Source organism: Magnolia sinica, chromosome 10 (assembly GCF_029962835.1).
Source record: "Magnolia sinica isolate HGM2019 chromosome 10, MsV1, whole genome shotgun sequence".
Taxonomy (NCBI): Eukaryota; Viridiplantae; Streptophyta; class Magnoliopsida; order Magnoliales; family Magnoliaceae; genus Magnolia; species Magnolia sinica.
This window is the reverse complement of record NC_080582.1, coordinates 82,537,790-82,559,871: the sequence shown is the minus strand read 5'-3', so window position 1 is coordinate 82,559,871 and position 22,082 is coordinate 82,537,790. Positions and strand designations below refer to the sequence as shown.

Here is a 22,082-nt window from a genome sequence, read left to right as displayed (position 1 = left end):
GATAGAACACATACATCATGGTGGGGCCTACAGAGGTTTGACGAGTACCGAGCTGGAGGGGTCACTACAGAATCCGAGTCCACACCCGGTAGGCTGCATCTTGAGATGGTCCAATGATTCGAACAGACCATATTCTCAATGCTATCAAGATCATAAATAAACTATAGTTCAATAACCACACTTCAACGATGATCCTGACCTTTGATTTTTCGAGTTTAATGCGAGCAACTGAAAATTTTCGGTTCAGTGTCCTAAATTCATCTAAATATGGTGATGGTCCAAATGATCCATCAAGAGTAAGCTTCTTATGGTTAGCCCATTTCACGTAGCGTCCCTGACATGGACGGTTCCATCGCCGATTGCATCCTGCCCGTCTGGACAGACTCGGTCCAGGCAGGCGCTCTGTGGGGCCAGCAATGATGTGTGTTTCATCCACGCTGTCCATCCATTTTGTCAGATAGCCAAAGGAATTTGAAGGAATTTTCTTCTTGGACATAAAAAAATAAAATAAAATTATGGAATTATGGGATAGGCTGATAGCCAAAGATTAGAAGAATTACATAGTTTGTCATTAATCCCAATCAAGCTCTCTAGTTCATGAATTATATTTCTCAACAACCAGCATACCCGCTCCTAAATGCTACCGGTGAAAGCATCATTTAGCTAGCAGCATCTTGGAATGGAGGCAAGCCCCAACAGCTCGGATCGAAATCCAGAAGGGAATTTAGGACTTGATCTGCACCTTCATGATACGAACTATCCAACCTGGGATCTGGGACCATAACTACTGACCTGAAAAAAATTTAAAAAAAAAAAGGATAAACAGCCAATAGCATCATGGAGGGACAGAGAAAATAATCAGAATAATTTAAGGGTGTTCAAAAATCTACAATTTCAGTTGTTCTGACCCACCCATGTGATAGGCAACCAGATCTTAATCATGGGTCAGTTGGGATAGTTGCATCAGTGCATTTTGTGATATAGCCCATCCACATGGTGGCCCACCAGATTCAATGATCTTGATCGTTGGCCAAGATCATATCATCAGTGGGTTAGGTGTTTCTACCATTCTAGACAGAACTATCAACATGAGGTCTATCTAACCTCAAAGTTCTCTAACTCCTACAGCAGTAATCAATTCAGTAACATTCATCATAGTTTAAAACCCTGAAAACAACTTGGATCGATGTTCATCAAGGTCAGGTCGGATCAACTCGAAGAGTCGACCTGACTAAATAGTTAACAACTATAAATTCAAGACAATAGGAATAGTAACAAATATGTAAAATGGTGATGTTATAAACAGTTGAAAACAAGGAAGCAGGCATCAAAGATTCAGAGCACCACAGCTTGCTGGTTGAGGGTGTCTGCTAACCTTGTAGAGGGGCTCATAAGTATAATTCCCACCCTACCTTCTTTTCATTCTATTAAAAGCTGCTTTACCAAGAGGAATGACTAGGTTGGAGTCGCCACAAGTTGCCTCGAGTCGACAGAATTAGCAAGTCGACTCAACAAGTTTCCCCAGTCAGGGCCTAGTCACTCTCAAAATCGAGTTTCCTTACGACTCAGCTAAAATCTGGATGGCTCGGGAGAGTTTCAAGTCAAGTCAGCAAGTTTTAGAACTATAACATTCATAAGAAAATTAACTTCTATTTTGGGGTTTGGCCTTTAGGATTTCCTAGCAAACCAGCAGGACATTTTGTCTTCAGGAGAAACAGGGATGGGAATTGCACATGCATAGACCGGCATACTGCCTACGTGGCCCACATGTGCTAGATCCAAGTTGCTCATCAGACAGTCCCCACCATCTGGATACCTGGCCAATAAATTAGGCCAGTCCACTCACTGGATAGGCCATCTGTGTGTGTTGAACGTGAACCATTGGCCATTTTTCTTACTGTCGATTGTCTTTGCACAGGTGTTGCCCACTTGATGAGTGCAGCGCCCTGGTTTTTGGGCCAGGGCATCTGCACAATGGGTCACACCTGATCTGCCACTTGATATCACACACTAGGGCAACATTGGTGCATCCACCCATGACTGCATATGGATGTCCTAATGCACAAGTCCCTTTAGCCAGGCTCTTGTCTAGAATTTGAGATTTTAGCCTCATCAAAGTTGGTGTCATCTTGCATAGGCCTGGAAATGGGCAGGCCTGAGGTTGGTTCAGGCCTGGATTTTGAACTGGTCAGGCTGGGCCATTGCCAGCCCTAGCATGCTTGTCCTGTTTAGAGGTCAAAAGGAACAGCAGAAATTTCAGATAACCCCAATTTCTCAGAGAAGATTAATCACAGAACCTGAAACTTACTTGACAAGGAAAAACATTCTGGTGGTGAATTGGTAAGTGTTCATTCAAAATGGAGTTATGTAATTTGAAAGGAAGAGAAAACAGACGAGGGATCGCAATTTCCTCTCAAATTACAAAACTCCAGTTCAAATCCCTGAGAGGTCGTTTATATGTACCTCAAACAACCATTTGATCATCAATTCAATGTGATTCAGAAGTAAATCCCCACAGTAAGGGAAACAACATCTGGAGAAAGGTAAACCATCCCAAATCGACATTCAGATAACTTCAAGAGTGGGACGGGAAAATTATCTGGCTGGAGAAAAGGTGGTGCCCATCTCTTCTACCTCAAAAGCACAGAAATGTCAAATCGAAGCCCTTGGGTCTAACCACTTTCATATGTTGATAATTTGATGTTAGTAATCTTACTTTCACAAATCCTCTCACTTGCACGGTGAAATAAAATCCATCAAGAATTCAACTATTCTGACACAAACACTCTCAGAGCACTATAAGTTATGGCGCTCTTAGTTGCATTAGTTTTTTTTTGAAAGATGACTATATTATTAAAAGGAAAAGAAAAAACAAAAGAAGTCTGCTGAGAAGGCAGACAGCAATTACACGCCTAAGAAATAAAAATCACAAGCGTTAAGGCCCTCGACGTTGACAGCCCACTCGATCAACAACCGTTTTGCCTTAGACGCAACCTCCCCAGCGATAGTAGAAGAATTTCTGAAGACTATTGTTTCTTTCTCCCCAGACTGACCACCAAACTGCGAGGATAACCATCCTCCAAATGACTGTTTTCGCCTTCCCGAGATGAACCCCATGCCACGCCTGGAGGGACAACTGAACGTCGCTAGAGACACACCAGCACATTTCGAACCGAAACAGGAAATCAGCCCAAATGGACAGGGAGAAAGGACAGTGCAACAACAGATGGTCGACTGTTTCTTCAGACCACATACAACATAGGCATATGTTGGGAATGACCATCCCTTTCCTCCTAAGATTATCCACAGTTAAAATTCTCTTTTTGGTAACTAACCAGCCAAAAGCGAGAATTTTTGGGGGAGCAGCGTATTTCCAAATGAAAGAGCAATGATCGAAGGACTCGGACTGCTGGCGGTGCAGACGGTTGTAAAGAGAACGAACTGTGAACAACAAAGATTTTTCTAGTTTCCAAAACATGCTATCTTCTGAAGATGGAGAAGGAATTGCCACATATATACATTCCAGTAAGTCCGCATAATCTGATATCTCCCAATCTTGGAGATTCCTACTGCATGTCACGTTCCAGATAATTTTACCGTCTTCAATCACGAAATGATCTGCCACGAAAGAGTCTTTAGAAGAGGCAATACAGTACAGACTCGGGAATCTTTTTCTAAGCGGCTGATCTCCGATCCAAATGTCGTCCCAAAAACAATTTTTTTCTCCATTGCCAAGGGCAAAACCGATTTCAGGGAGGACCTCCTTTTTCATCTTTATAATATCTCTCCAGATGGGAGACAACCTATAAGGCGAGGACTCCTTAGACCACCATCCACGAGGAGAAATCCCGTATTTACTCTTAATGATGGAGTTCCAAAGCCTCCCTTCCTCCATCCCAAGTCTCCAAATCCACTTGCCGAGTAACGCTTTGTTCATTGCTTGTAGCTCTTTAACCTCTGCTCCCCCGTCATCCGTATGTAAACAGACTTCCTTCCATTTAAGAAGATGAAACTTCTTCCTTTCCTCTGTACCGTGCCAAAGGAAATCTCATCTCAATTTGTCAATAGTAGCCAACACCGAAGCCAAACACTTGAGGAGGGACATGAAATAAATTGGGAGATTTGAGAGAGTGGCATTGATTAAGGTAAGACGACCGCCTAAAGAAAGGTACCGGCACTTCCATCGCGCCAGAAATACCTGGAATCTGTGAATAACTTTCTCCCAAACAATTTTCAAAGGTCTTCCAAGACTTAAAAGGGAGGCCCACAAAGGAGGAAGGCAGAGAGGTAGCTGCACTTCCGAAAGCTTGGGCCAGAGATTCGACCTCTACCTTTTCCATATTAATCCCAATAATTTTCGATTTCGCCAAATTCACCTTCAAACCAGAAACAACCTGAAAACATAGAATTATGGTTCGAAGATTTTCCACTTTATCTGTAGAGGCTTCGGAAAATATTAAGGAATCATCCGCATACTGAATATGAGTAATCGGCGCTGACATGCCTTTGATTCGGATTCTACTAAATAGACCTTCCACTTGCCCTTTAAGAAGCATCCTAGACAAGGCCTCCCCAACTATAAGGAATAAGAAGGGGGATAAAGGGTCGCCCTGCCTCAAACCTCTTGAACTTCTGAAAAATCCTTTAGGGGAGCCGTTGAGAAGAATAGAGAAGTTAGCCGATCCGATGCATTCTCCCATCCAAGCTCTCCACCTTGCCCCGAATCCCATACGATCAAGCAGATACAAAAGGAAAGCCCAATCGACGTGATCGTAGGCCTTTTCAATATCCAACTTGCACATGATATACTTGGATCCCGATCTGAAACTAGAGTCGAGGCACTCGTTTGCGCTCAGAGCCGCATCCGTTATCTGTCTTCCAGGGATGAAAGCACACTGATTCTCTGAAATAAGCTTCCCTATAACCTTCCCAAGCTGATTCGCCAACACTTTTGCCAGAATCTTGTAGGGACCTCCCAGCAGACTGATCGGTCTGTAGTCTTTAAGGGAGGATGCTCCATGCATTTTTGGAATTATGGCTAAAAAAGTAGCCCCTAATCCCTTAGAAATCTTGCTCCTTTGGTGAAACTCATTTAAGAATTCAATAACGTCGAAATGGAGCACCTCCCAAAAATGTTGGAAGAATAAATTCGAAAAGCCGTCCGGGCCTGGGGCCTTATCAGCACCAAGGGAATCAACAGCCTGCTTGATTTCATCGCTGGAAAAGGGAGCTTCTAACATTTCTGCTTCCTCGACCGATATTTTTTCAAACTGAATGCCTTCCAACGAAGGCCTTCGCCACTCTTCTCCCCTCAGCAGGGAGCTGAAAAAGGATACCATCTCTTCCGCTATCTCGTCTTTATCTTCTATACGAACCCCGTTCACCATAAGAGTGCTGATTTTGTTACTCCTGGCGCGCATACTTGCAACAGTATGGAAGAATTTTGTGTTCCTATCGCCTTCTTTGATCCAGGTTTGCCGAGACTTCTGCTTCCAGGAAATTTCATTTAAGAGAGCCCTGTTAGCAATGGATTGAACCAACTGGAGAATCGAAGGGTAGCGACTGGACTTCGGCCTGGGCATTTAAATTCTTCAACTCAGTTAACAGAGATTCAGTTTCCTAATCCCTTTTGCACATAACGCTCTTGTTCCAATTCTTGAGGGCTGCCTTCAACAATTTCAACTTTGAAAAAAGCCTGAATCCTACGTAACCTTCGACCCGAAAGCTTGCCCACCAATCTGCCACTTTCTGATAAAACCCTTCAACTTTAAGCCAAGAACTGTTAAACCGAAAAGGCTTGGGACCCCAATTCTGCTCCTCCACCTCTAAGGAAATCGGACAATGGTCAGACGTGGTCCTAGGAAGGATGGATTGGGAAGTCAGCGGGAAACGTTCTAACCATTCAGGGGAGACTAAGAACCTGTCTAGCCTGCACATTGTGGGATTCTCTCTTCCGTTAGATCAAGTAAATCTAGCCCCTAAAAGTGGCAAATCCACAAGTTCCTGATCATCAATCCAGCGCGAGAATGACTCCATAGCTGGAGAAACCGAATGTTCGTGGGACTTTTCATTAGCGAATCTGATAATGTTGAAGTCCCCTAGAATGCAACAGGTGCCTGAAAATTTTTGTTTGGAGATCGAGAGTTCCTCCCAGAAGAACTTTCTGTCCGCTTCAAGAGAAGGCCCGTAAACAGAAGAAAATAGACAAGTAAAGCCAGAAGAGACCTGCTGAAGAATGACCGATAGCGAAAAACGACCTGACCAACTATTGAGGAGCTGCCAATTTGAAGACCTCCAAGCTATCAGAATACCACCTGCACTACCGGTGGAATCGAGAGCAACCTATTTAGCATCTGCAGCTTTCCAGAGAGTGCCCAAAAGCCTATCGTCAAAACTCTTACACTTTGTTTCCTGGAGACACACAATGTCTGGATTATATCTATCACAGGTGTCTTTGATGAGTCTTCTTTTCTGTTTGGACCCCACACCCCTCACATTCCAAGAAATCAGCTTCATTAGGAAACGACACTTCCCCGAGATCCCTACACTGAAACCCTTTTAGACCATACCTCTGCATTCCTCCCTCTAGTCGCCAGACGCTGCAGCTCCCTGCTTCTTCTTGGAGTCGGTCGGCGTCCTCTGGGCGATTTCAGATCTGAGAGAGGTCTTCCATTGGACTCCACACATTGAACTATAGTCGCATATAGTTGCATTGGGATACTTGGACTATCCAATCCATTGATCTAGACTGTCCACTAGACCCAATGCACATCATGAGCAATGATGCAAGCATCACACTAATCTAACAGATATTAACCATTTGATCAATGGTCTTCATATGGACAGGCAAGATCATATACACAAAAATAGTTATAATCAACAATTTGACCCATCTATTTGTTAGAAACCATCATGGATTGCTTATGATTCTAAAGAATCACTTATGTAAGGCAATCGTAGCCATCCCATCCATGGATTGGAAATAACGCTAAATCAAGGATGGCCTGGATCACCAGATCAGTGTGATTTATGCATGGTAGCCTTAAGAATGTGTTCTGAACTTAGTGGACAGTTCAGTTCAATAGATTGGACTGTGTAACTGAACAGGTGTAACTAGGAGCACTACAACTTATAGTGCTCTGAGAGCACTAGAGCACTAGAGCATTTCTCCAAACTAAAATGGACAAAAGAATGAGAATTCTTTTACATTTTCCAATGAAGACATGCAGATAAAAAGTAATGAAAACCAAGACAATTTGACAGAATCCACTTACATTCCGGCACTCTTCGCTGCAGCAACTCCTGATGGTGCATCTTCGAATACTAGAATCTTTCCAGGATCCACGGTGCCATCCTAAGTCATCCATATCACCATTGCAAGTCATCCATAAGTTGTCAGAAGAAGTTAAATACCAATTGCCCTCTTTTGCTGTGTTTGGATGATCAATTGAATGTTGAGCTGGAATAACTCAATCAGATAGAGAGCAAATGACGAAAGTGAGGTAGCCTCCAAATTGCAATTTCTGCAATTACAAATGCAGAAAGGCATTTGCTTGTCATTATAAATTAAAATGGTGTCACCCCGACTTTGGTCACTTCCCATATAATGAATTCGACAAGTTGCAATTCATTTCAATTGAGCATTCTGATGCACCCTTAAATAGCTAACATGACTACAAAGGGAGCTTGAAAGCTTTGCATGGAAGAAGAGCCTGATCATTGACAAAGGAAAATACAGGTTTTGAGTTTTGTCTTTGCAACACTAGAGATACAGTAATACCTCAAATCGTCTAGAGGCTGCGAGAAATATATCTGGAGATGGCTTGCCACATTTGACTTCTGGGTCATCGCCGAGGACCACATGATGCATCAGTTTAAAGATTTCGCCATGGTTTTTTGTTTTCAATTCAAAATGCCGCCTGTGAGAACTGCCAAATGTGTATTCGTATCAAAGAAATGTTTGCAACATTTTAGGTACTATTCAGGGGTGTATTCATGTGAGAGAAATAATTGCAACGTTGTAGGTAGCATTCAGGTGTAACACCAAATTGCAGTTTGCAGGGCTTCTCAAACCAACGTAAACCACTCGGCATTCAGATCCAAGAATAAAACAACATGCATCAGATGGCTAGTGTTTTTCTGCTTCCTCCCGACATCTCAGTTAAGATGAGAACGGGAAGGTTCATTCCACAGTTCAAAAACCCAAAAACTCAACTCAACTCAACGTTCAGCCGGGTCAGGTTGACTCGAAGACTCAACTCAATATTTAATTATTATAAATTGAAAATATTAGGATTGTTAATAGTATTTAAAATAGTTAGATCTCATATTAGTAATATAAATCTTAACTCAGAGCAACAACATTACTGGTATCCCACTAGTTGAGGTCGTACCTCCCCAACCGAGGAGATCAAATGTTGCTCCCAACATATATTTATTTTTTAATAAAATCCCGCAACTTAAGGTGAGTGACTCAGTTCGAGTCACACCGGGCTGCATTGAGTCAACCGAGCCATCTATTCAACTCGACGACCCAAATCTAGGCCGAGTCAAGCCCAAAACCTAGGTTCGTAGAGACTCAGGTTGAAATCTCACCGAGTCGAGTTGACTCAGCCGAGTTTCGAGTTGAGTCAGTGAGTTTTAGAACTGTGGTTCATTCTCATCTTAACCGTGGTTTGGCTGGCTAGGTTTAATGGCAACATTGGGAACCACCAACACCCAAACACGTACCCTAATGTTTTACAACCAGTCCGGAAAAGGATGGCTAAATTGTGGAATCAATATCCTTTTAATGTCTTTCTAAAGAGGCAATGGATATAGCATGATGTACCGTTAAGTGCACAAAATTCAAATATATGCAATTAAGTGCAGCATATAAAGAAAGAAAAGAACAATCGATCATTACCCTGTGGCCACACAAATAGGTATCCCATTTGCATGAAAATGGTTGACCAAACGGCTGACTCCTACAAAAGAAGGAAACCCCGTTATGGGAGAAAATGCAATTTCAGAAAGTGATGAAAACATCATCTAACATTGCGAGAAACAACAACACAATGCAAGCATATGAAATGAATAAATCATCAGTCTTCCAATTAGTCAACATTTGATTCATCAGTGCGAACCTGTTATGATTTTTCTTTTCTTTTCTTTTCTTTTCTTTTCTTTTTTTTTCTTTTCTTTTCCTAGTTTTAATGGATTGGCAACAAATTTATTCAAAGGAAAGAGGGAGAAAATTACAGTAACAGGAAAGCATTACCAATACAAAGGCTAGGGCAAATGATGCCCTCCTTAGCTAATGTGTCAACAATCTCATTTGCCTCTCCTCTTATTTGCCTAGTATTTCATTGATTGTAATCAACCTATGCAACAGACTATTAGATAGTGCTTGATTGTAATCACCCTATGTGGTAGTATATTACAATGTGCCTGTGGGAATTTTGAGCTCTCATTGCTGGTTCCAAGCCTGGATAAAGGAGGGTTGTGTCAGGTGGCAGCCCATGTCAAACCTATGTCATAACTTCCATCATGAATCCGAACAATATGACATTCCAAACTCATACTAGGGCATTCCCTATTATGGCCCATGATAGAATGGAATGGCAAAACAGGATTCATGTAGCCGGCCCCAATTAATTGGACACGCTTAGATGATGATGAAATGTTTAGCCAATCTAGAAAGTCAAAAAAATCTACAATAATAAAGGAATGCCTCTAGAACGCAGAATTCTTGGACCATTCTGGGAAATAACATCTTTAAACTAGCTAGAGTTTGTTCCAGAAAAGAAGTCGATTCAGAAAAGAATAAGTTAGTTGCTAAGAAAAGCTTTAAGGATATGTAAAAAAGCAAGCTGAAGTGTGTTCTCGCTTCTTATCTACGCAAACTGGACACAAACATGTCTTCATGTCTGACATGGACACGAGGTGTCAAACTTGGGGGACCCTTAAAGAGTCCAATACGTTTGTACAAATGCATAACAATATGGAAAAATGCATCATCATATAAATTATAGTTCATGGGTGCGTAAGATGGTAAAATGCATCTACAAAACTAGAAGTACTCTAAATTTATACAAATGCTATAGAAATACTGCTAAATATATGAGAAACAAGGATAAACTCAAATTTACCCTAGGGCATGTTTGGACACACAGAATCCAAGGAAAAGAAAAGAAAATAATAATTTATCTAATAATGATTTCCATTAGCAGTATTGAAACATGGATTCCCTTTTTAGAATTCCTCTTTGGATAGTGAATAGAAATATCATATTCCTCTCACAAATGTCACCTAGTTTCTTGTGCTAAGAACTCAAATTATGGAAAAGTGTAATGATTTCATAGTGGAATCCATCCTTTTCCTTTCTATTTGTTAGATTATATTAGGATAACCTTCCTAAATTAGGAAATTTCTCTTTTTGTTAGGATTTAGATCTCTCTCCCCCTTCAATATATTCTCACTATTGTTAATGAAATAAACAAGTTATAGTTTCCACAATGCAGCCTAACATGGTATCAGAGATTGGGGTAAAACCCTAACCCCATCTCTCTTTATTCACCCTTTCTTCTCTGGCTGTCCATCCCCACCCTTCAAGGGCAACCTGCATGGCATCTTCCCCAAGACCCACTGCAACCAGAATCCCCAAATCTGACGACCCATCGCCCCTTCCTCAAACTTGCATAATGTCTTTGCATGTTGTTGATCGAGTCAAATCCCTCTCACCCCTCACATTCTACCATTGCTCTCTGCCCTCATATCATTTCCTACTGCCGTTAAATCCGGCAAGCCAGCATCTTCATCGCTGGTACCGCCATCTTCTTCTCTAGCCTGGCATTGCTAGATTTTTGTCTCACCACCACCGGCAGTAACCAACCGGTGTGTTTCCCGTTTCTGTTTCTCTCTCGTCCCCATTTACCGGCATTGCCCTTTGCTTGTCGTTAGCCACCATAAATTTTTTTCCTGCCAACTACAGCGCCCATCGCCACCCAGCAACGAATACGTCGAATTTCTGCCACCTCCAATCACCACTTTGTTTTTTTACAGCATCTCCAAAACTTCGTTGAACTTATCTCACTTCCGCACCTCAACATGTCATTGTCGCCACCTTCATCTCTTGCCTCAATTGACCACTGCCAAAACCCAATGGCCCCAATCTGGACAGCCCCAGACCCCGATTTGTTGCCCATTTATAAAGCACCACTGGCATCTAGCACCAAAAAATCCGTCACATCAGCTTCTGGTCTGCTTCTTCATCAAAGGTTGTTGGACATCAGCAAGCAATCTTCTCTAGATCTAGCCATTGTTCTCCAATTCCAAAGACCAGATCCTTTATAGCAACTCAAACCATATCATGGGGATATCAATGTCACAAGTCAGCATTACTAGGCGCTTGCGGTTTTGTTAGGGATTCATGGATATGCAATTGCCAATGTTTGGATTTTAAGGGGATTGGCTTTTGGGAGTTTCTTGATTGTGAAGACTTTGATTGGCAATTTTGACTTGATTTCAGAGAAACCCGATTTGATTTCTTTCTACTCATTTTTTGTTCATCATTCATTTCACCTACCTTGTCATAGTCTTGATTGCACCTATTTCCAAATCCAGAGCCTTCATTTTTTGGACTGCTACAACTGTTCCCAAACCCGACTGCCGTGACTCACCAATAGCCCCTTCTTTGCCAACGACATCATCAATCATCTCCTCCGTGCACCTTTGTTTTTGAGCATTTGGACCGGGCTTGGTTTTTTGTGCTGAGCGTTTGGACCAAACTTGGTTTTTTGTGGTAGTGTTTGGATTGGCCCCCATTAATTTGGCCGGCCTTGTGGCCAAACTAATTTTCTTTGTTTGTTGTCGGAACATCTAGTGCCATTGGATGCGTGACGGTTGAACTCCCAACCACCAGAAGTGTGTATCCAGTAGAAGACCGATTGGTGAAATCCCGACTAACAGAAGTGTCATTAGATCGTTCACCAATTGTTAGAAGTGCCAATAGTTCACAACCCAGAAGTCATTAAAAGTGTTTGCTCACCTTGTGCTATTCATTGTCCCGTCGCTTCATGCTACTCGTCATCTTGTCACCTCATGCTACTCATCATTTCATCACCTTATGCTCATATCATATTACTGTTGCATGTTTCTCTTGCTTTTGAATGAATTTTAACCGTGCACTTTCAAACTCAAGTTCCACCTTTTAAAGCACCTTGAGTTTGAAGAGGAATGTTAGAGTAGATTGGGATAATCTTTCTAGATTAGGAAATTTCTCTTTTTATTAAGATTTAGATCTCTACATATGTCCCTCATTCTATATATTCCTATTATTGTTAATGAAATAAACAAGTTACGGTCTCCACAATGTAGTCTCTTGTGGTTTAACACTATCCAAACAACAAAAATTTTCATACGAAAGGAAAACCCTTTCCTAAACCGTTGTTTGGCACGGAAACCCTAGTATCCAGACAGGCAATTTTTTATAAAATTAAGTGCCTATGTTATATAGCTTCTCACTGACTAAGGTCACATGCATGCATTCTATTGTGAAAATCCATGCACCAATGAGCACATGCCCTCATATATAAGCGACAACAGCTTCATTTATATTAGCCCATTCCTAACAAAACAAGATGTGATCTACTGTAGAAGAAGGTTGATTATATGATCACAGCATCCATAACCAAGAAGGATAGTTAGGCTCCATGATATTCTCACTAATCTATACAATCCCAATGGAGAGTGCATCTCCCACCTAGCAGGGAGGAAACTTGCAGGGAGTACCGAAGGATGAGTCCTCATAGATGCATCTGGTACTAGGTTTTGTTCTATATCTTAGTTCCACAAAGCATGAGGGGAAGCAGGACCTGATTCTGGTGCCGGAGCAAGAAAGCTTCTGTTTTCAAAATGTTAGAACTTTGAGATGCCTCGGAAGGAGTGGGATCACGAATCCCAAGTGGAAGCACGAACAGGAACCTTGGTTGGCATGTTCTTGCAACTGAGGTCTACTCAACCAAAATTATCAAAATAAATGGATATAAATATGTGCATGGATCAGGGGAAAAAAAAACAATGAAAACTTTCACGAGTTCAATAACTAGAGGTATGGATTTTTATTTTTTATTTATTTTTGGATGAATAACCAGAGGTAAGGAATTACCACTTTTGTATAGGTAAGCTGGGCTCGAACCTGAGACCTCAATGTTGAAACTCACCCCGTCTATCATTGACCCACAGGCTCGAACACTTAAGGAATTACCACTTTTTTCTGAGAGATAAGGAATTACCACGTACAATAGTAATACCATACACATGATCATATGTTACGACCATGAAATCTTTATAGCCCCGGGTGTGTTTCTAGTTTATTTAAGATTACAGATGTTTTAGATGAAAATGGCCATGCAATCCCTTCGGTATCAGTGAATACCTGGCATGAGCTGGCAAGTTGGAAACAGGCTCTGTAGCATTCCCTCCCTTTCCTCAAGAAATTCAGCAGCTGTGAGAAGTCCACTCAGTCCCATTTCATTGACGAATACCTCTGCAGCTTCTAGCGCTTTCTTCCCCATCATTTTCGCCTTAAGAGACCAATCGAATTGCTTTCCGTATCTAGCGAGGATTTTTTCTTGGACCAGAGTGTAGAAGTTTTCAGTGTCTGTGGCACAAGCAAGCCAATATGAGCTTTCTGTCAGCAAACAGAATGCAGCTCTTACCTCACATAAAATATAACATAACTCCTAGGAAAGGACAACAGCTATTATCACAAAACTAACCCCCTTATATGAGTTAAAGAACAAAAGAGAAACATAACCAAAAAAGAAAACTTAGTAATAAGGCTCAAAATGATGTTTTCGGCAGAAATGAAAATCAGGTGTGCTTCTCCATTACAGAAAAAGTAGCACAGACATGGACATCAGTTGTAATCAGACATGGAAACATTAAAACCCCAATCAGCTGAAAATGATGTTTTTTTTTTCAAAAAGTAGGATATGAATGGAAAAGGGAAAGAATGATATGAATGGAAAATGCTAATCTTAAATGTCTAAGGAAAAGGAGCCAGCATACACTAAGATTGGTGGTTCACACAGATGGCGGACCCCAAAAATAAGAGTGTGGTGCCATATTCTCCTAGTCTGCCTTGCATCCAAGTACCCCACTAATCCGAGTGTGGCATGGCATCATATTTCTCCTTGGTTGCCATGCATCCATGTACCCCACTAATCTGAGTGCTGAGCCATATTTCTCCTAGGTTCCCATGCATCTGAGTTCAACCATCCATCCACACATACATCATACATAAATATGTACGCACTTGCATGCGTATATACAACACACACATACATAGAAAAACACACATAGATACATATAGTGTTCGAGTTGTCGGTATCGCTACAAGTTTCGCTGGCCGGAGATAAAGATATAATATCGTTATTGCCGATAATATCGCCGATAACCGGAAATGCAGGGAAAAAGGGGGGAAATATGGGGAAATTGGTGGAATTTTTCAGTGAAACTTTAGGACATGCCTAAATACACATATTTACATGTTCAAGAATGAAAATTTTGCAAAAAGAATGCATTAAATTAGAAGTTTCCATTTAATGGGGGCCAAAAAGTATGCGTTGTCGTAAGAGCATTATACTAAAAGTGAGAGATATTAATATCTCCAGTTGACCACACCACAAGAAAACAGTGGAGATTGAATGCTCACCATTAAAAACTTTCTAGCGCTCACTGTAATGTTTATTTGTCATCCAACCTATTAATTAGGTCACGCACACATGGTAGAAGAGAAAAAACAAATATAATCTTAATCTAAAACTTTCGTGGCTTTTAAGAAGTTTTTAATGGTAAGTGTTCAATCACCACTCTTTCCTATGCTGTGGTCATATGAGATTTTGATCCGCCTCATTTATGGTCTTATAGCATAAAATAGTCTGAAAAAATAGATGAATGGCATGGATAGATCACATACATGATTATGGGCCCCACATAGCACTGTCAGTAGCCACCTCGCTACTGACGCTGTCAGTACGCAATCCGCGTCCGTTGAAACGAGGTATCTCCACTCAGTCTGCAAGTTGAGCTATGGTTCTGGGTGTCTTTGGCTACGACTTTTGTCAGTAGCCAACTCATAAATCGAATTACCTACTGAATGACTCAGTAAGCTCTAAGTTGGGCCCACTGTGAATTTATGTGGTTTATCCACACCTTCCATCCGTTTTTTCATATCATTTTAGGCGTTGAGCCCAAAATTGAAGCTTATACAAGTCTCAAGTGGACCATACCACAGGAAACAGTGGAAATAATGATTTCCACCCTTGAAACCTTTCCACCCCATGCAGCGCAGGACTAAGATTTCCTTCCTGCGCTGCAAGCTCAGGTGGGGCCCGCTGTGATGTTTGTGAAACATCCTCCCCGTTCATCAGTTTTGTGAGTTCATTTTATGACATGATGCCAAAAACGAACCGTATCTAAAGCTCAATTGAGCCTAAAAGGTGATAATTAAACGTCCACAGTTGAAATATTTGTGGGGCCACAGAAGTTTTGATTCATGCCAATTTTTTTTTTCAATTCATCTCAATATTAATGACGTTATTAACGGTACAAATGGCATGTAAACATCACTGTTGAACCGGGAAGGTTTCAACGGTTGGAATTTCCCAAACCACATTTTTCCTTTAGTACGGCTCACTTGAGCAGTTGAACGTGAACCAGGGAGGTTTCAACTGTGGGGTCCACCGTAATTTATGTATTTTATCCACTCCGTCCATCCATTTTAGCAGATAATTTCAGGCCTTGAGCCTAAAAACGAAGAATATCCAAACGTCAATTGGACCACACCATAGTCAACAGTATGAATTGAAATCTACCATTGAAAATTTCTTGGGGGCCACAGAAGTTTTGGAACAAGCTGATATTTGTATTTTCCATTCATCTATGTCTATATGATCTTATGAACAGGTTGGATGAGAAATAAACATCACTGTGGGCCCTAGAAAGTTTTTAACGATAGAAATCATTATTCCAACTGTTTCTAATGGTATGGTCCACTCGATCTTTGGGTATGCTTAAATTTTGGTCTCAACCCATAAAATAAGATGAAAAAATGGATGGACCGCATGGATCGACCAGATACATTCTCGGCGGGCCCAAAAGAATGTGCTCGGTACGTTAACAACGTACAGAACCACATACGCGATCCCTTTTACGCCCACCCGATCCCCATATACGCCTGCCCGATCCCCAAATTCCGATAATCCCTCTCAAATTTCAAATTTCTATCTCCTTCCCACCGATTTCTCCAAAATTTCAACCGAAAATCCCTCTCCCTCATCCCAAATAAGAAAAAAGAAAACCTTCAAAATCTCGCCCCGCAAGCGAATTCGAGAAGTTGCAGAATTTTTCGACGGAAAAAAGAAAAATTTTGGAGTTGAATCTTACCGGATATTGCCGATCTGCACTCAAGGCTTTGAATTCGGTCTTCCTCCAGATCCGGGGGAAAAAACAGATAATTTTTCGATTTTTTTACATTTTTTCGCCGACAGCTACCCCTTTTATCGACAAAGGGGGTTGTTGGCTACAGTTCCCACCCGTGGTTGGTGGGAACAATAAAATATCGACGATATTTTGGAAAATACCGATAATCTGGCGAGATTATCGGCGATTTTTGGGAACGAATCGAAAAAACGGGGTTTCGGTGTCGCATAGCCGGCGACACCGATATTATCGGCGATATTTCGATAATATCGTCGATATTTTATACACTGGATACATATATATATCCCAACAAACTGGGGTTAGCTACACAAATCATGTTTTACCATTCTACTCTTTAAATGACCATATCCTCAGTTTTTTTTTTTTTTCAAATCTAGTCTCATCATGACCATATCCTCAGTTAAACCATAGGACATCGAATCTTTTCTCTAACCCCACCCACATCCTTTTGGGCCTTTCCCTTGCCTTTTAGAGCCTTCAATTTGAACCTGCTCACTCCTCTAACTGGTGCAGTTTTGTTTCAGTTGCATATGGCCAAATCACCCGTCTACTTTCCCACTTGCCATGTTGATGCATATCTAACGTGACACTTTTTTTATAAAATTGATTGTCCTTGTTTCATTCTCTAGATCATTAGGTTACAATGTTGCCCTACCTCAATGAGGCAATCTCATTTTCTAGAACAACGCTCTTGTGCTGCTCAACCCGAAGAATACCTAAAGTGATTCGATTTAGATCAGGTACCTCATGTTTAGTACCCATATCCAAACCTGACCAGACCCAATCCAATTCACTTAGTTGAGTTCAGATCCGAGTTCAGTAATATCCAACCCGGCCTATTGACAGTCCTATAGGAGATACCTGGATCCTGGATGTTCAGTCCACATTGTCGTGATTGGTGAGCGTTAGGATGCCGAACAAACACTCCACTGTCTTCGGCCATCACTAAAGATCAAGGGTCTTCTTCTCCTTTTGCTATCAGCCACCAATGTATTCTTCCTCGAGCAAATAAAATACAATGCTACCTAGCTCCAATTCTACTCCTCAAGAAATAGACCACCAACACCCCAGAATTCAGTCAAGATGAGCAATGAACCAAGCAACCTGAATTGCCAACTTGGGCTTGGGTACCAGTTGAAGTGTATGCACATAACAAATAATGACAATAACCCACAAAGAAAAAGATGATGAAAAGGCAAAAGAGAGAATAAGCTGAGGAAAAAATGCTAAAATAGCATTCTCTATACAGAAGACGACCAATAGCCCTTTCTTTAACCTCTACTCACCACTCTTTTCACTAACCCATACACCCCACCTCTACATATTATAGAGAGACTTTGTTTCCAGTTTCCACTGACTAAGACTGGCTCAAGACTGGCAATGAGCCAGGCATGGACCCAGCAAAATCAAATTTTTGAACAGGATCAGCCCAACAGGCCCAATATCCAGCCCTAAATCAACCCCAGGCCCACCCGTTACCAGGCCTACCACCAACATGCATCTTTCACAGAGAAAAGTAAACCTAGAAATCCTATTCTAGAAATCGTGAAAAATAGCCAAGCACCTAAGATTTTCCAAGTTTAAACAAACCACTTTAATAAAAGAAATTCAAGGAAAACTTACTAATCCCTTGGTTAGAGTCTAAATTGGCTATGTTTCTAATAGTAAATACTATGGAGGTAGCTTTGCTTTTAATGCAAGTTCCAAAAATACTCAGTTAGAATTTTTCATTTATTGAGCTAAAAGTATTGCCTTTTGATAGTATGATTACATGTAAACTTTATGCATCTAGACATCAGGATCTTTTGTTTACTTATTGCCAGTGTATAAAATATCGGCGATATTATCGAAATATCGCCGATAATATCGGTGTCGCCGGCTATGAGACACCGAAACCCCGTTTTTTCGATTCGCTCCCAAAAATCGCCAATAATCTCCCCGGATTATCGGTATTTTCCAAAATATCGTCGATATTTCACTGTTCCCACCAACCACAGGTGGGAACTGTAGCCAACAACCCCCTTTGTCGATAAAAGGGGTAGTGTCAGCGAAAAAATGTAAAAAAATTGAAAAATTACCTGTTTTTTCGCCCGGATCTGGAGGAAGACCGAATTCAAAGCCTTGAGTGCAGATCGGCAATATCCGGTAAGATTCAACCCCAAAATTTTTCTTTTTTCCGTCGACAAATCCTGCAACTTCTCGAATCCGCTTGCGGGGCGAGATCTTGAAGGTTTTTTTTTCTTATTTGGGATGAGGGAGAGGGATTTTCGGTTGAAATTTTGGCGATTTCGGTGGGAAGGAGATGGAAATTTGAAATTTGAGAGGGATTATCGGAATTTAGGGATTGGGCAGGCGTAAATGGGGATCGGGCGGGCGTAAAAGGGATCGCGTACGTGGTTCCGTACGTTGTTAACGTACCGAGCACATTCTTTTGGGCCCACCGAGAATGCATCTGGTTGATCCATGCGGTCCATCCATTTTTTCATCTTATTTTATGGGTTGAGACCAAAATTTAAGCATACCCAAAGATCGAGTGGACCATACCATTAGAAACAGTTGGAATAATGATTTCCACCGTTAAAAACTTTCTAGGGCCCACAGTGATGTTTATTTCTCATCCAACCTGTTCATAAGATCATACAAACATAGACGAATGGAAAATACAAATATCAGCTTGATCCAAAACTTCTGTGGCCCCCAAGAAATTTTCAACGGTAGATTTCAATTCATACTGTTGACTACGGTGTGGTCCAATTGAGGTTTGGATATACTTCGTTTTTAGGCTCAAGGCCTAAAATTATCTACTAAAATGGATGGACGGAGTGGATAAAATACATAAATTACGATGGACCCCACAGTTGAAACCTCCCCGGTTCACGTTCAACTGCTCAAGTGAGTCGTACTAAAGGAAAAATGTGGTTTGGGAAATTCCAACCGTTGAAACCTTCCTGGTTCAACAATGATGTTTACATGCCATCTGTACCGTTAATAACGTCATTAATATTGAGATGAATTGAAAAAAAAAATTTGGCATGAATCAAAACTTCTGTGCCCCCACAAATATTTCAACTGTGGACGTTTAATTATCACTTTTTAGGCTCAACTGAGCTTTAGATACGGTTCGTTTTTGGCATCATGTCATAAAATGAACTCACAAAACTGATTAACGGGGAGGATGTTTCACAAACATCACAGCGGGCCCCACCTGAGCTTGCAGCGCAGGAAGGAAATCTTAGTCCTGCACTGCATGAGGTGGAAAGGTTTCAAGGGTGGAAATCATTATTTCCACTGTTTCCTATGGTATGGTCCACTTGAGACTTGTATAAGTTTCAATTTTGGGCTCAACACCTAAAATGATATGAAAAAACGGATGGAAGGTGTGGATAAACCACATAAATTCACAGGGGGCCCAACTTAGAGCTTACTAAGTCATTCAGTAGGTAATTCAATTTATGAGTTGGCTACTGACAAAAGCCGTAGCCAAAGACACCCAGAACCATAGCTCAACTCGCAGACTGAGTGGAGATACCTCGTTTCAACGGACGCGGATTGCGTACTGACAGCGTCAGTAGCGAGGTGGCTACTGACAGTGCTATGTGGGGCCCATAATCATGTATGTGATCTATCCATGCCATTCATCTATTTTTTCAGACTATTTTATGCTATAAGACCATAAATGAGGCGGATCAAAATCTCATATGACCACAGCACAGGAAAGAGTGGTGATTGAACACTTACCATTAAAGGCTACGAAAGTTTTAGATTAAGATTATATTTGTTTTTTCTCTTCTACCATGTGTGCGTGACCTAATCAACAGGTTGGATGACAAATAAACATTACAGTGAGCACTAGAAAGTTTTTAATGGTGAGCATTCAATCTCCACTGTTTTCTTGTGGTGTGGTCAACTGGAGATATTAATATCTCTCACTTTTAGTATAACGCTCTTACGACAACGCATACTTTTTGGCCACCATTAAATGGAAACTTCTAATTTAATGCATTCTTTTTGCAAAATTTTCATTCTTGAATATGTAAATATGTGTATTTAGGCATGTCATGAAGTTTCACTGAAAAATTCCACCATTTTCCCCATATTTCTCCCTTTTTCCCTGCATTTCCGGTTATCGGCGATATTATCAGCGATAACGATATTATATCTTTACCTCCGGCCAGCGAAACTTGTAGCGATACCGACAACTCGAACACTGCTTATTGGTCATTCATTCATGACGAAGATACTCTGGTCATTCCATATTACTTCGATCATAATGCATCATTATTAAGGTAATCTTTACTTGGGTGACTCTTTGATTCATATCCATGTACTCCTTTCATGAATAGGAACAGAACCTAGGGTTCCTTCAATTAGTGCACCACATAATTTCCCTAAAAGGGTAATTACTAACTCCATTTGGTAGCAATTCGGCAGCTGGTTGCAAGCCTAAGTAAAGGAGGAGGGTTGATGTTAGTTCAGCATTTGGCTTGTCAAGCATTCCTGAAAGTTGGCCCCAAATAGCTTGGGAATCCATACCAAGACCTCAGTGTTGAAACGAGGTTATCTTCACTCAGTCTACCACTTGAGCTATGGATCTGTTTGTCGATCAGAGGGCTAAGATCATTGGTTCCAGAGGAACTTGGAAGTATCTCACATCCACCATCATGGCCCACCTCAAAATTATTGACCGTCAGAAGGAGGGCCCAACGCATAAGTTTACAGGGACAAGCAAAAAGTCGATCAAACGTTGCATGATTCCTCAATAAAAAGATGAGAAATGCCTACTGCTACTCTCTTGAGCAAGCTTGAACTTTTCACTCGCGGTACATGTGTGCCAGATCCAAGCCATTCATCAAGTGGGGCCCACCACAAACATACGACAGCCAAGAAATCAGTACAACCCACAGCTAAGCTCAGTCCCACTCCAATCACCCGGGCATTTCTTCTCACCGTCATTTCCTCGTACACTTGTGGAACGGCCTATATTTTAGGCCATGGCGTGTTCCAAGTGGGCCCCACCTAATGAAAAGCTCAGATCTTGCAAGTGGGGAATCTAAGATCCCGATGCCTACTCCCAAAAAAAAAAAAACAGATTACTCCAAGCAATGGAATTCAAGAAATTGCAACCGAAACGAATTACAAAATAGAAGATAAATATTAATTCCCAACCCCAGAACGAAATGAAATTAGAAATAGATCCACAAGAACTAAAGAAGATGTAAATAATAATAATAATAAATACCGATCAAGAGACCGTCCATATCGAATATGATGCGAGTGATCGCGCGTGTGGCTGACTTCTCAACTGACGCTTTCGCCATTTGTACGGGTTGAAGAAGAAGACCTCTCTCCCTCTTCACTCTCTCTTTCTCTACTGGGAAAGCTACCCTGAGCAAAGAGGGAAGCGGATTGCGTACTGAGTAACTCAGTACCCTAAGCGTACTGAGTAAATTCTGTGGGGTCCACCGTTATTCGTGTATTTTATCCACTCCATCCATCCATTTTATCAGATAATTTTAATGCTTTAGCATAAAAATGAAGTATAGATAAATTTCAAGTGGACCACACTACAGGAAACAGTGTGAATTGAACATCTA

General features: G+C 41.2%; 1 protein-coding gene across 1 annotated transcript; it reads right to left on the bottom strand.

The window, feature by feature from the left end:
* Window positions 1-504: 504 nt before the first annotated feature.
* On the bottom strand, window positions 505-21,881 carry LOC131217174 ((DL)-glycerol-3-phosphatase 1, mitochondrial-like). The gene is made up of 6 exons (XM_058211970.1): window positions 21,728-21,881; window positions 13,418-13,642; window positions 8,906-8,966; window positions 7,781-7,928; window positions 7,275-7,354; window positions 505-792 (listed from the first exon to the last, which is right to left on the bottom strand). Exons 1-6 carry the CDS (start codon window positions 21,804-21,806, stop codon window positions 660-662), a joined length of 726 nt encoding a protein of 241 aa, XP_058067953.1. The 5' UTR covers window positions 21,807-21,881; the 3' UTR covers window positions 505-659.
* Between the last annotated feature and the right edge of the window lie 201 nt (window positions 21,882-22,082).

What these genes read in the sequence shown, in the direction of transcription:
- LOC131217174 (XM_058211970.1), bottom strand. Translation starts at nt 21,806, where the DNA reads ATGGCGAAAGCGTCAGTTGAGAAGTCAGCCACACGCGCGATCACTCGC. An exon ending in CCTATTTGTGTGGCCACAGG is followed by an intron (nt 7,929 to 8,905) that starts GTAATGATCGAT and finishes CACATTTGGCAG; the next exon opens with TTCTCACAGGCGGCATTTTG. An exon ending in GCAGCGAAGAGTGCCGGAAT is followed by an intron (nt 793 to 7,274) that starts GTAAGTGGATTC and finishes AATTTTTTTCAG; the next exon opens with GTCAGTAGTTATGGTCCCAG.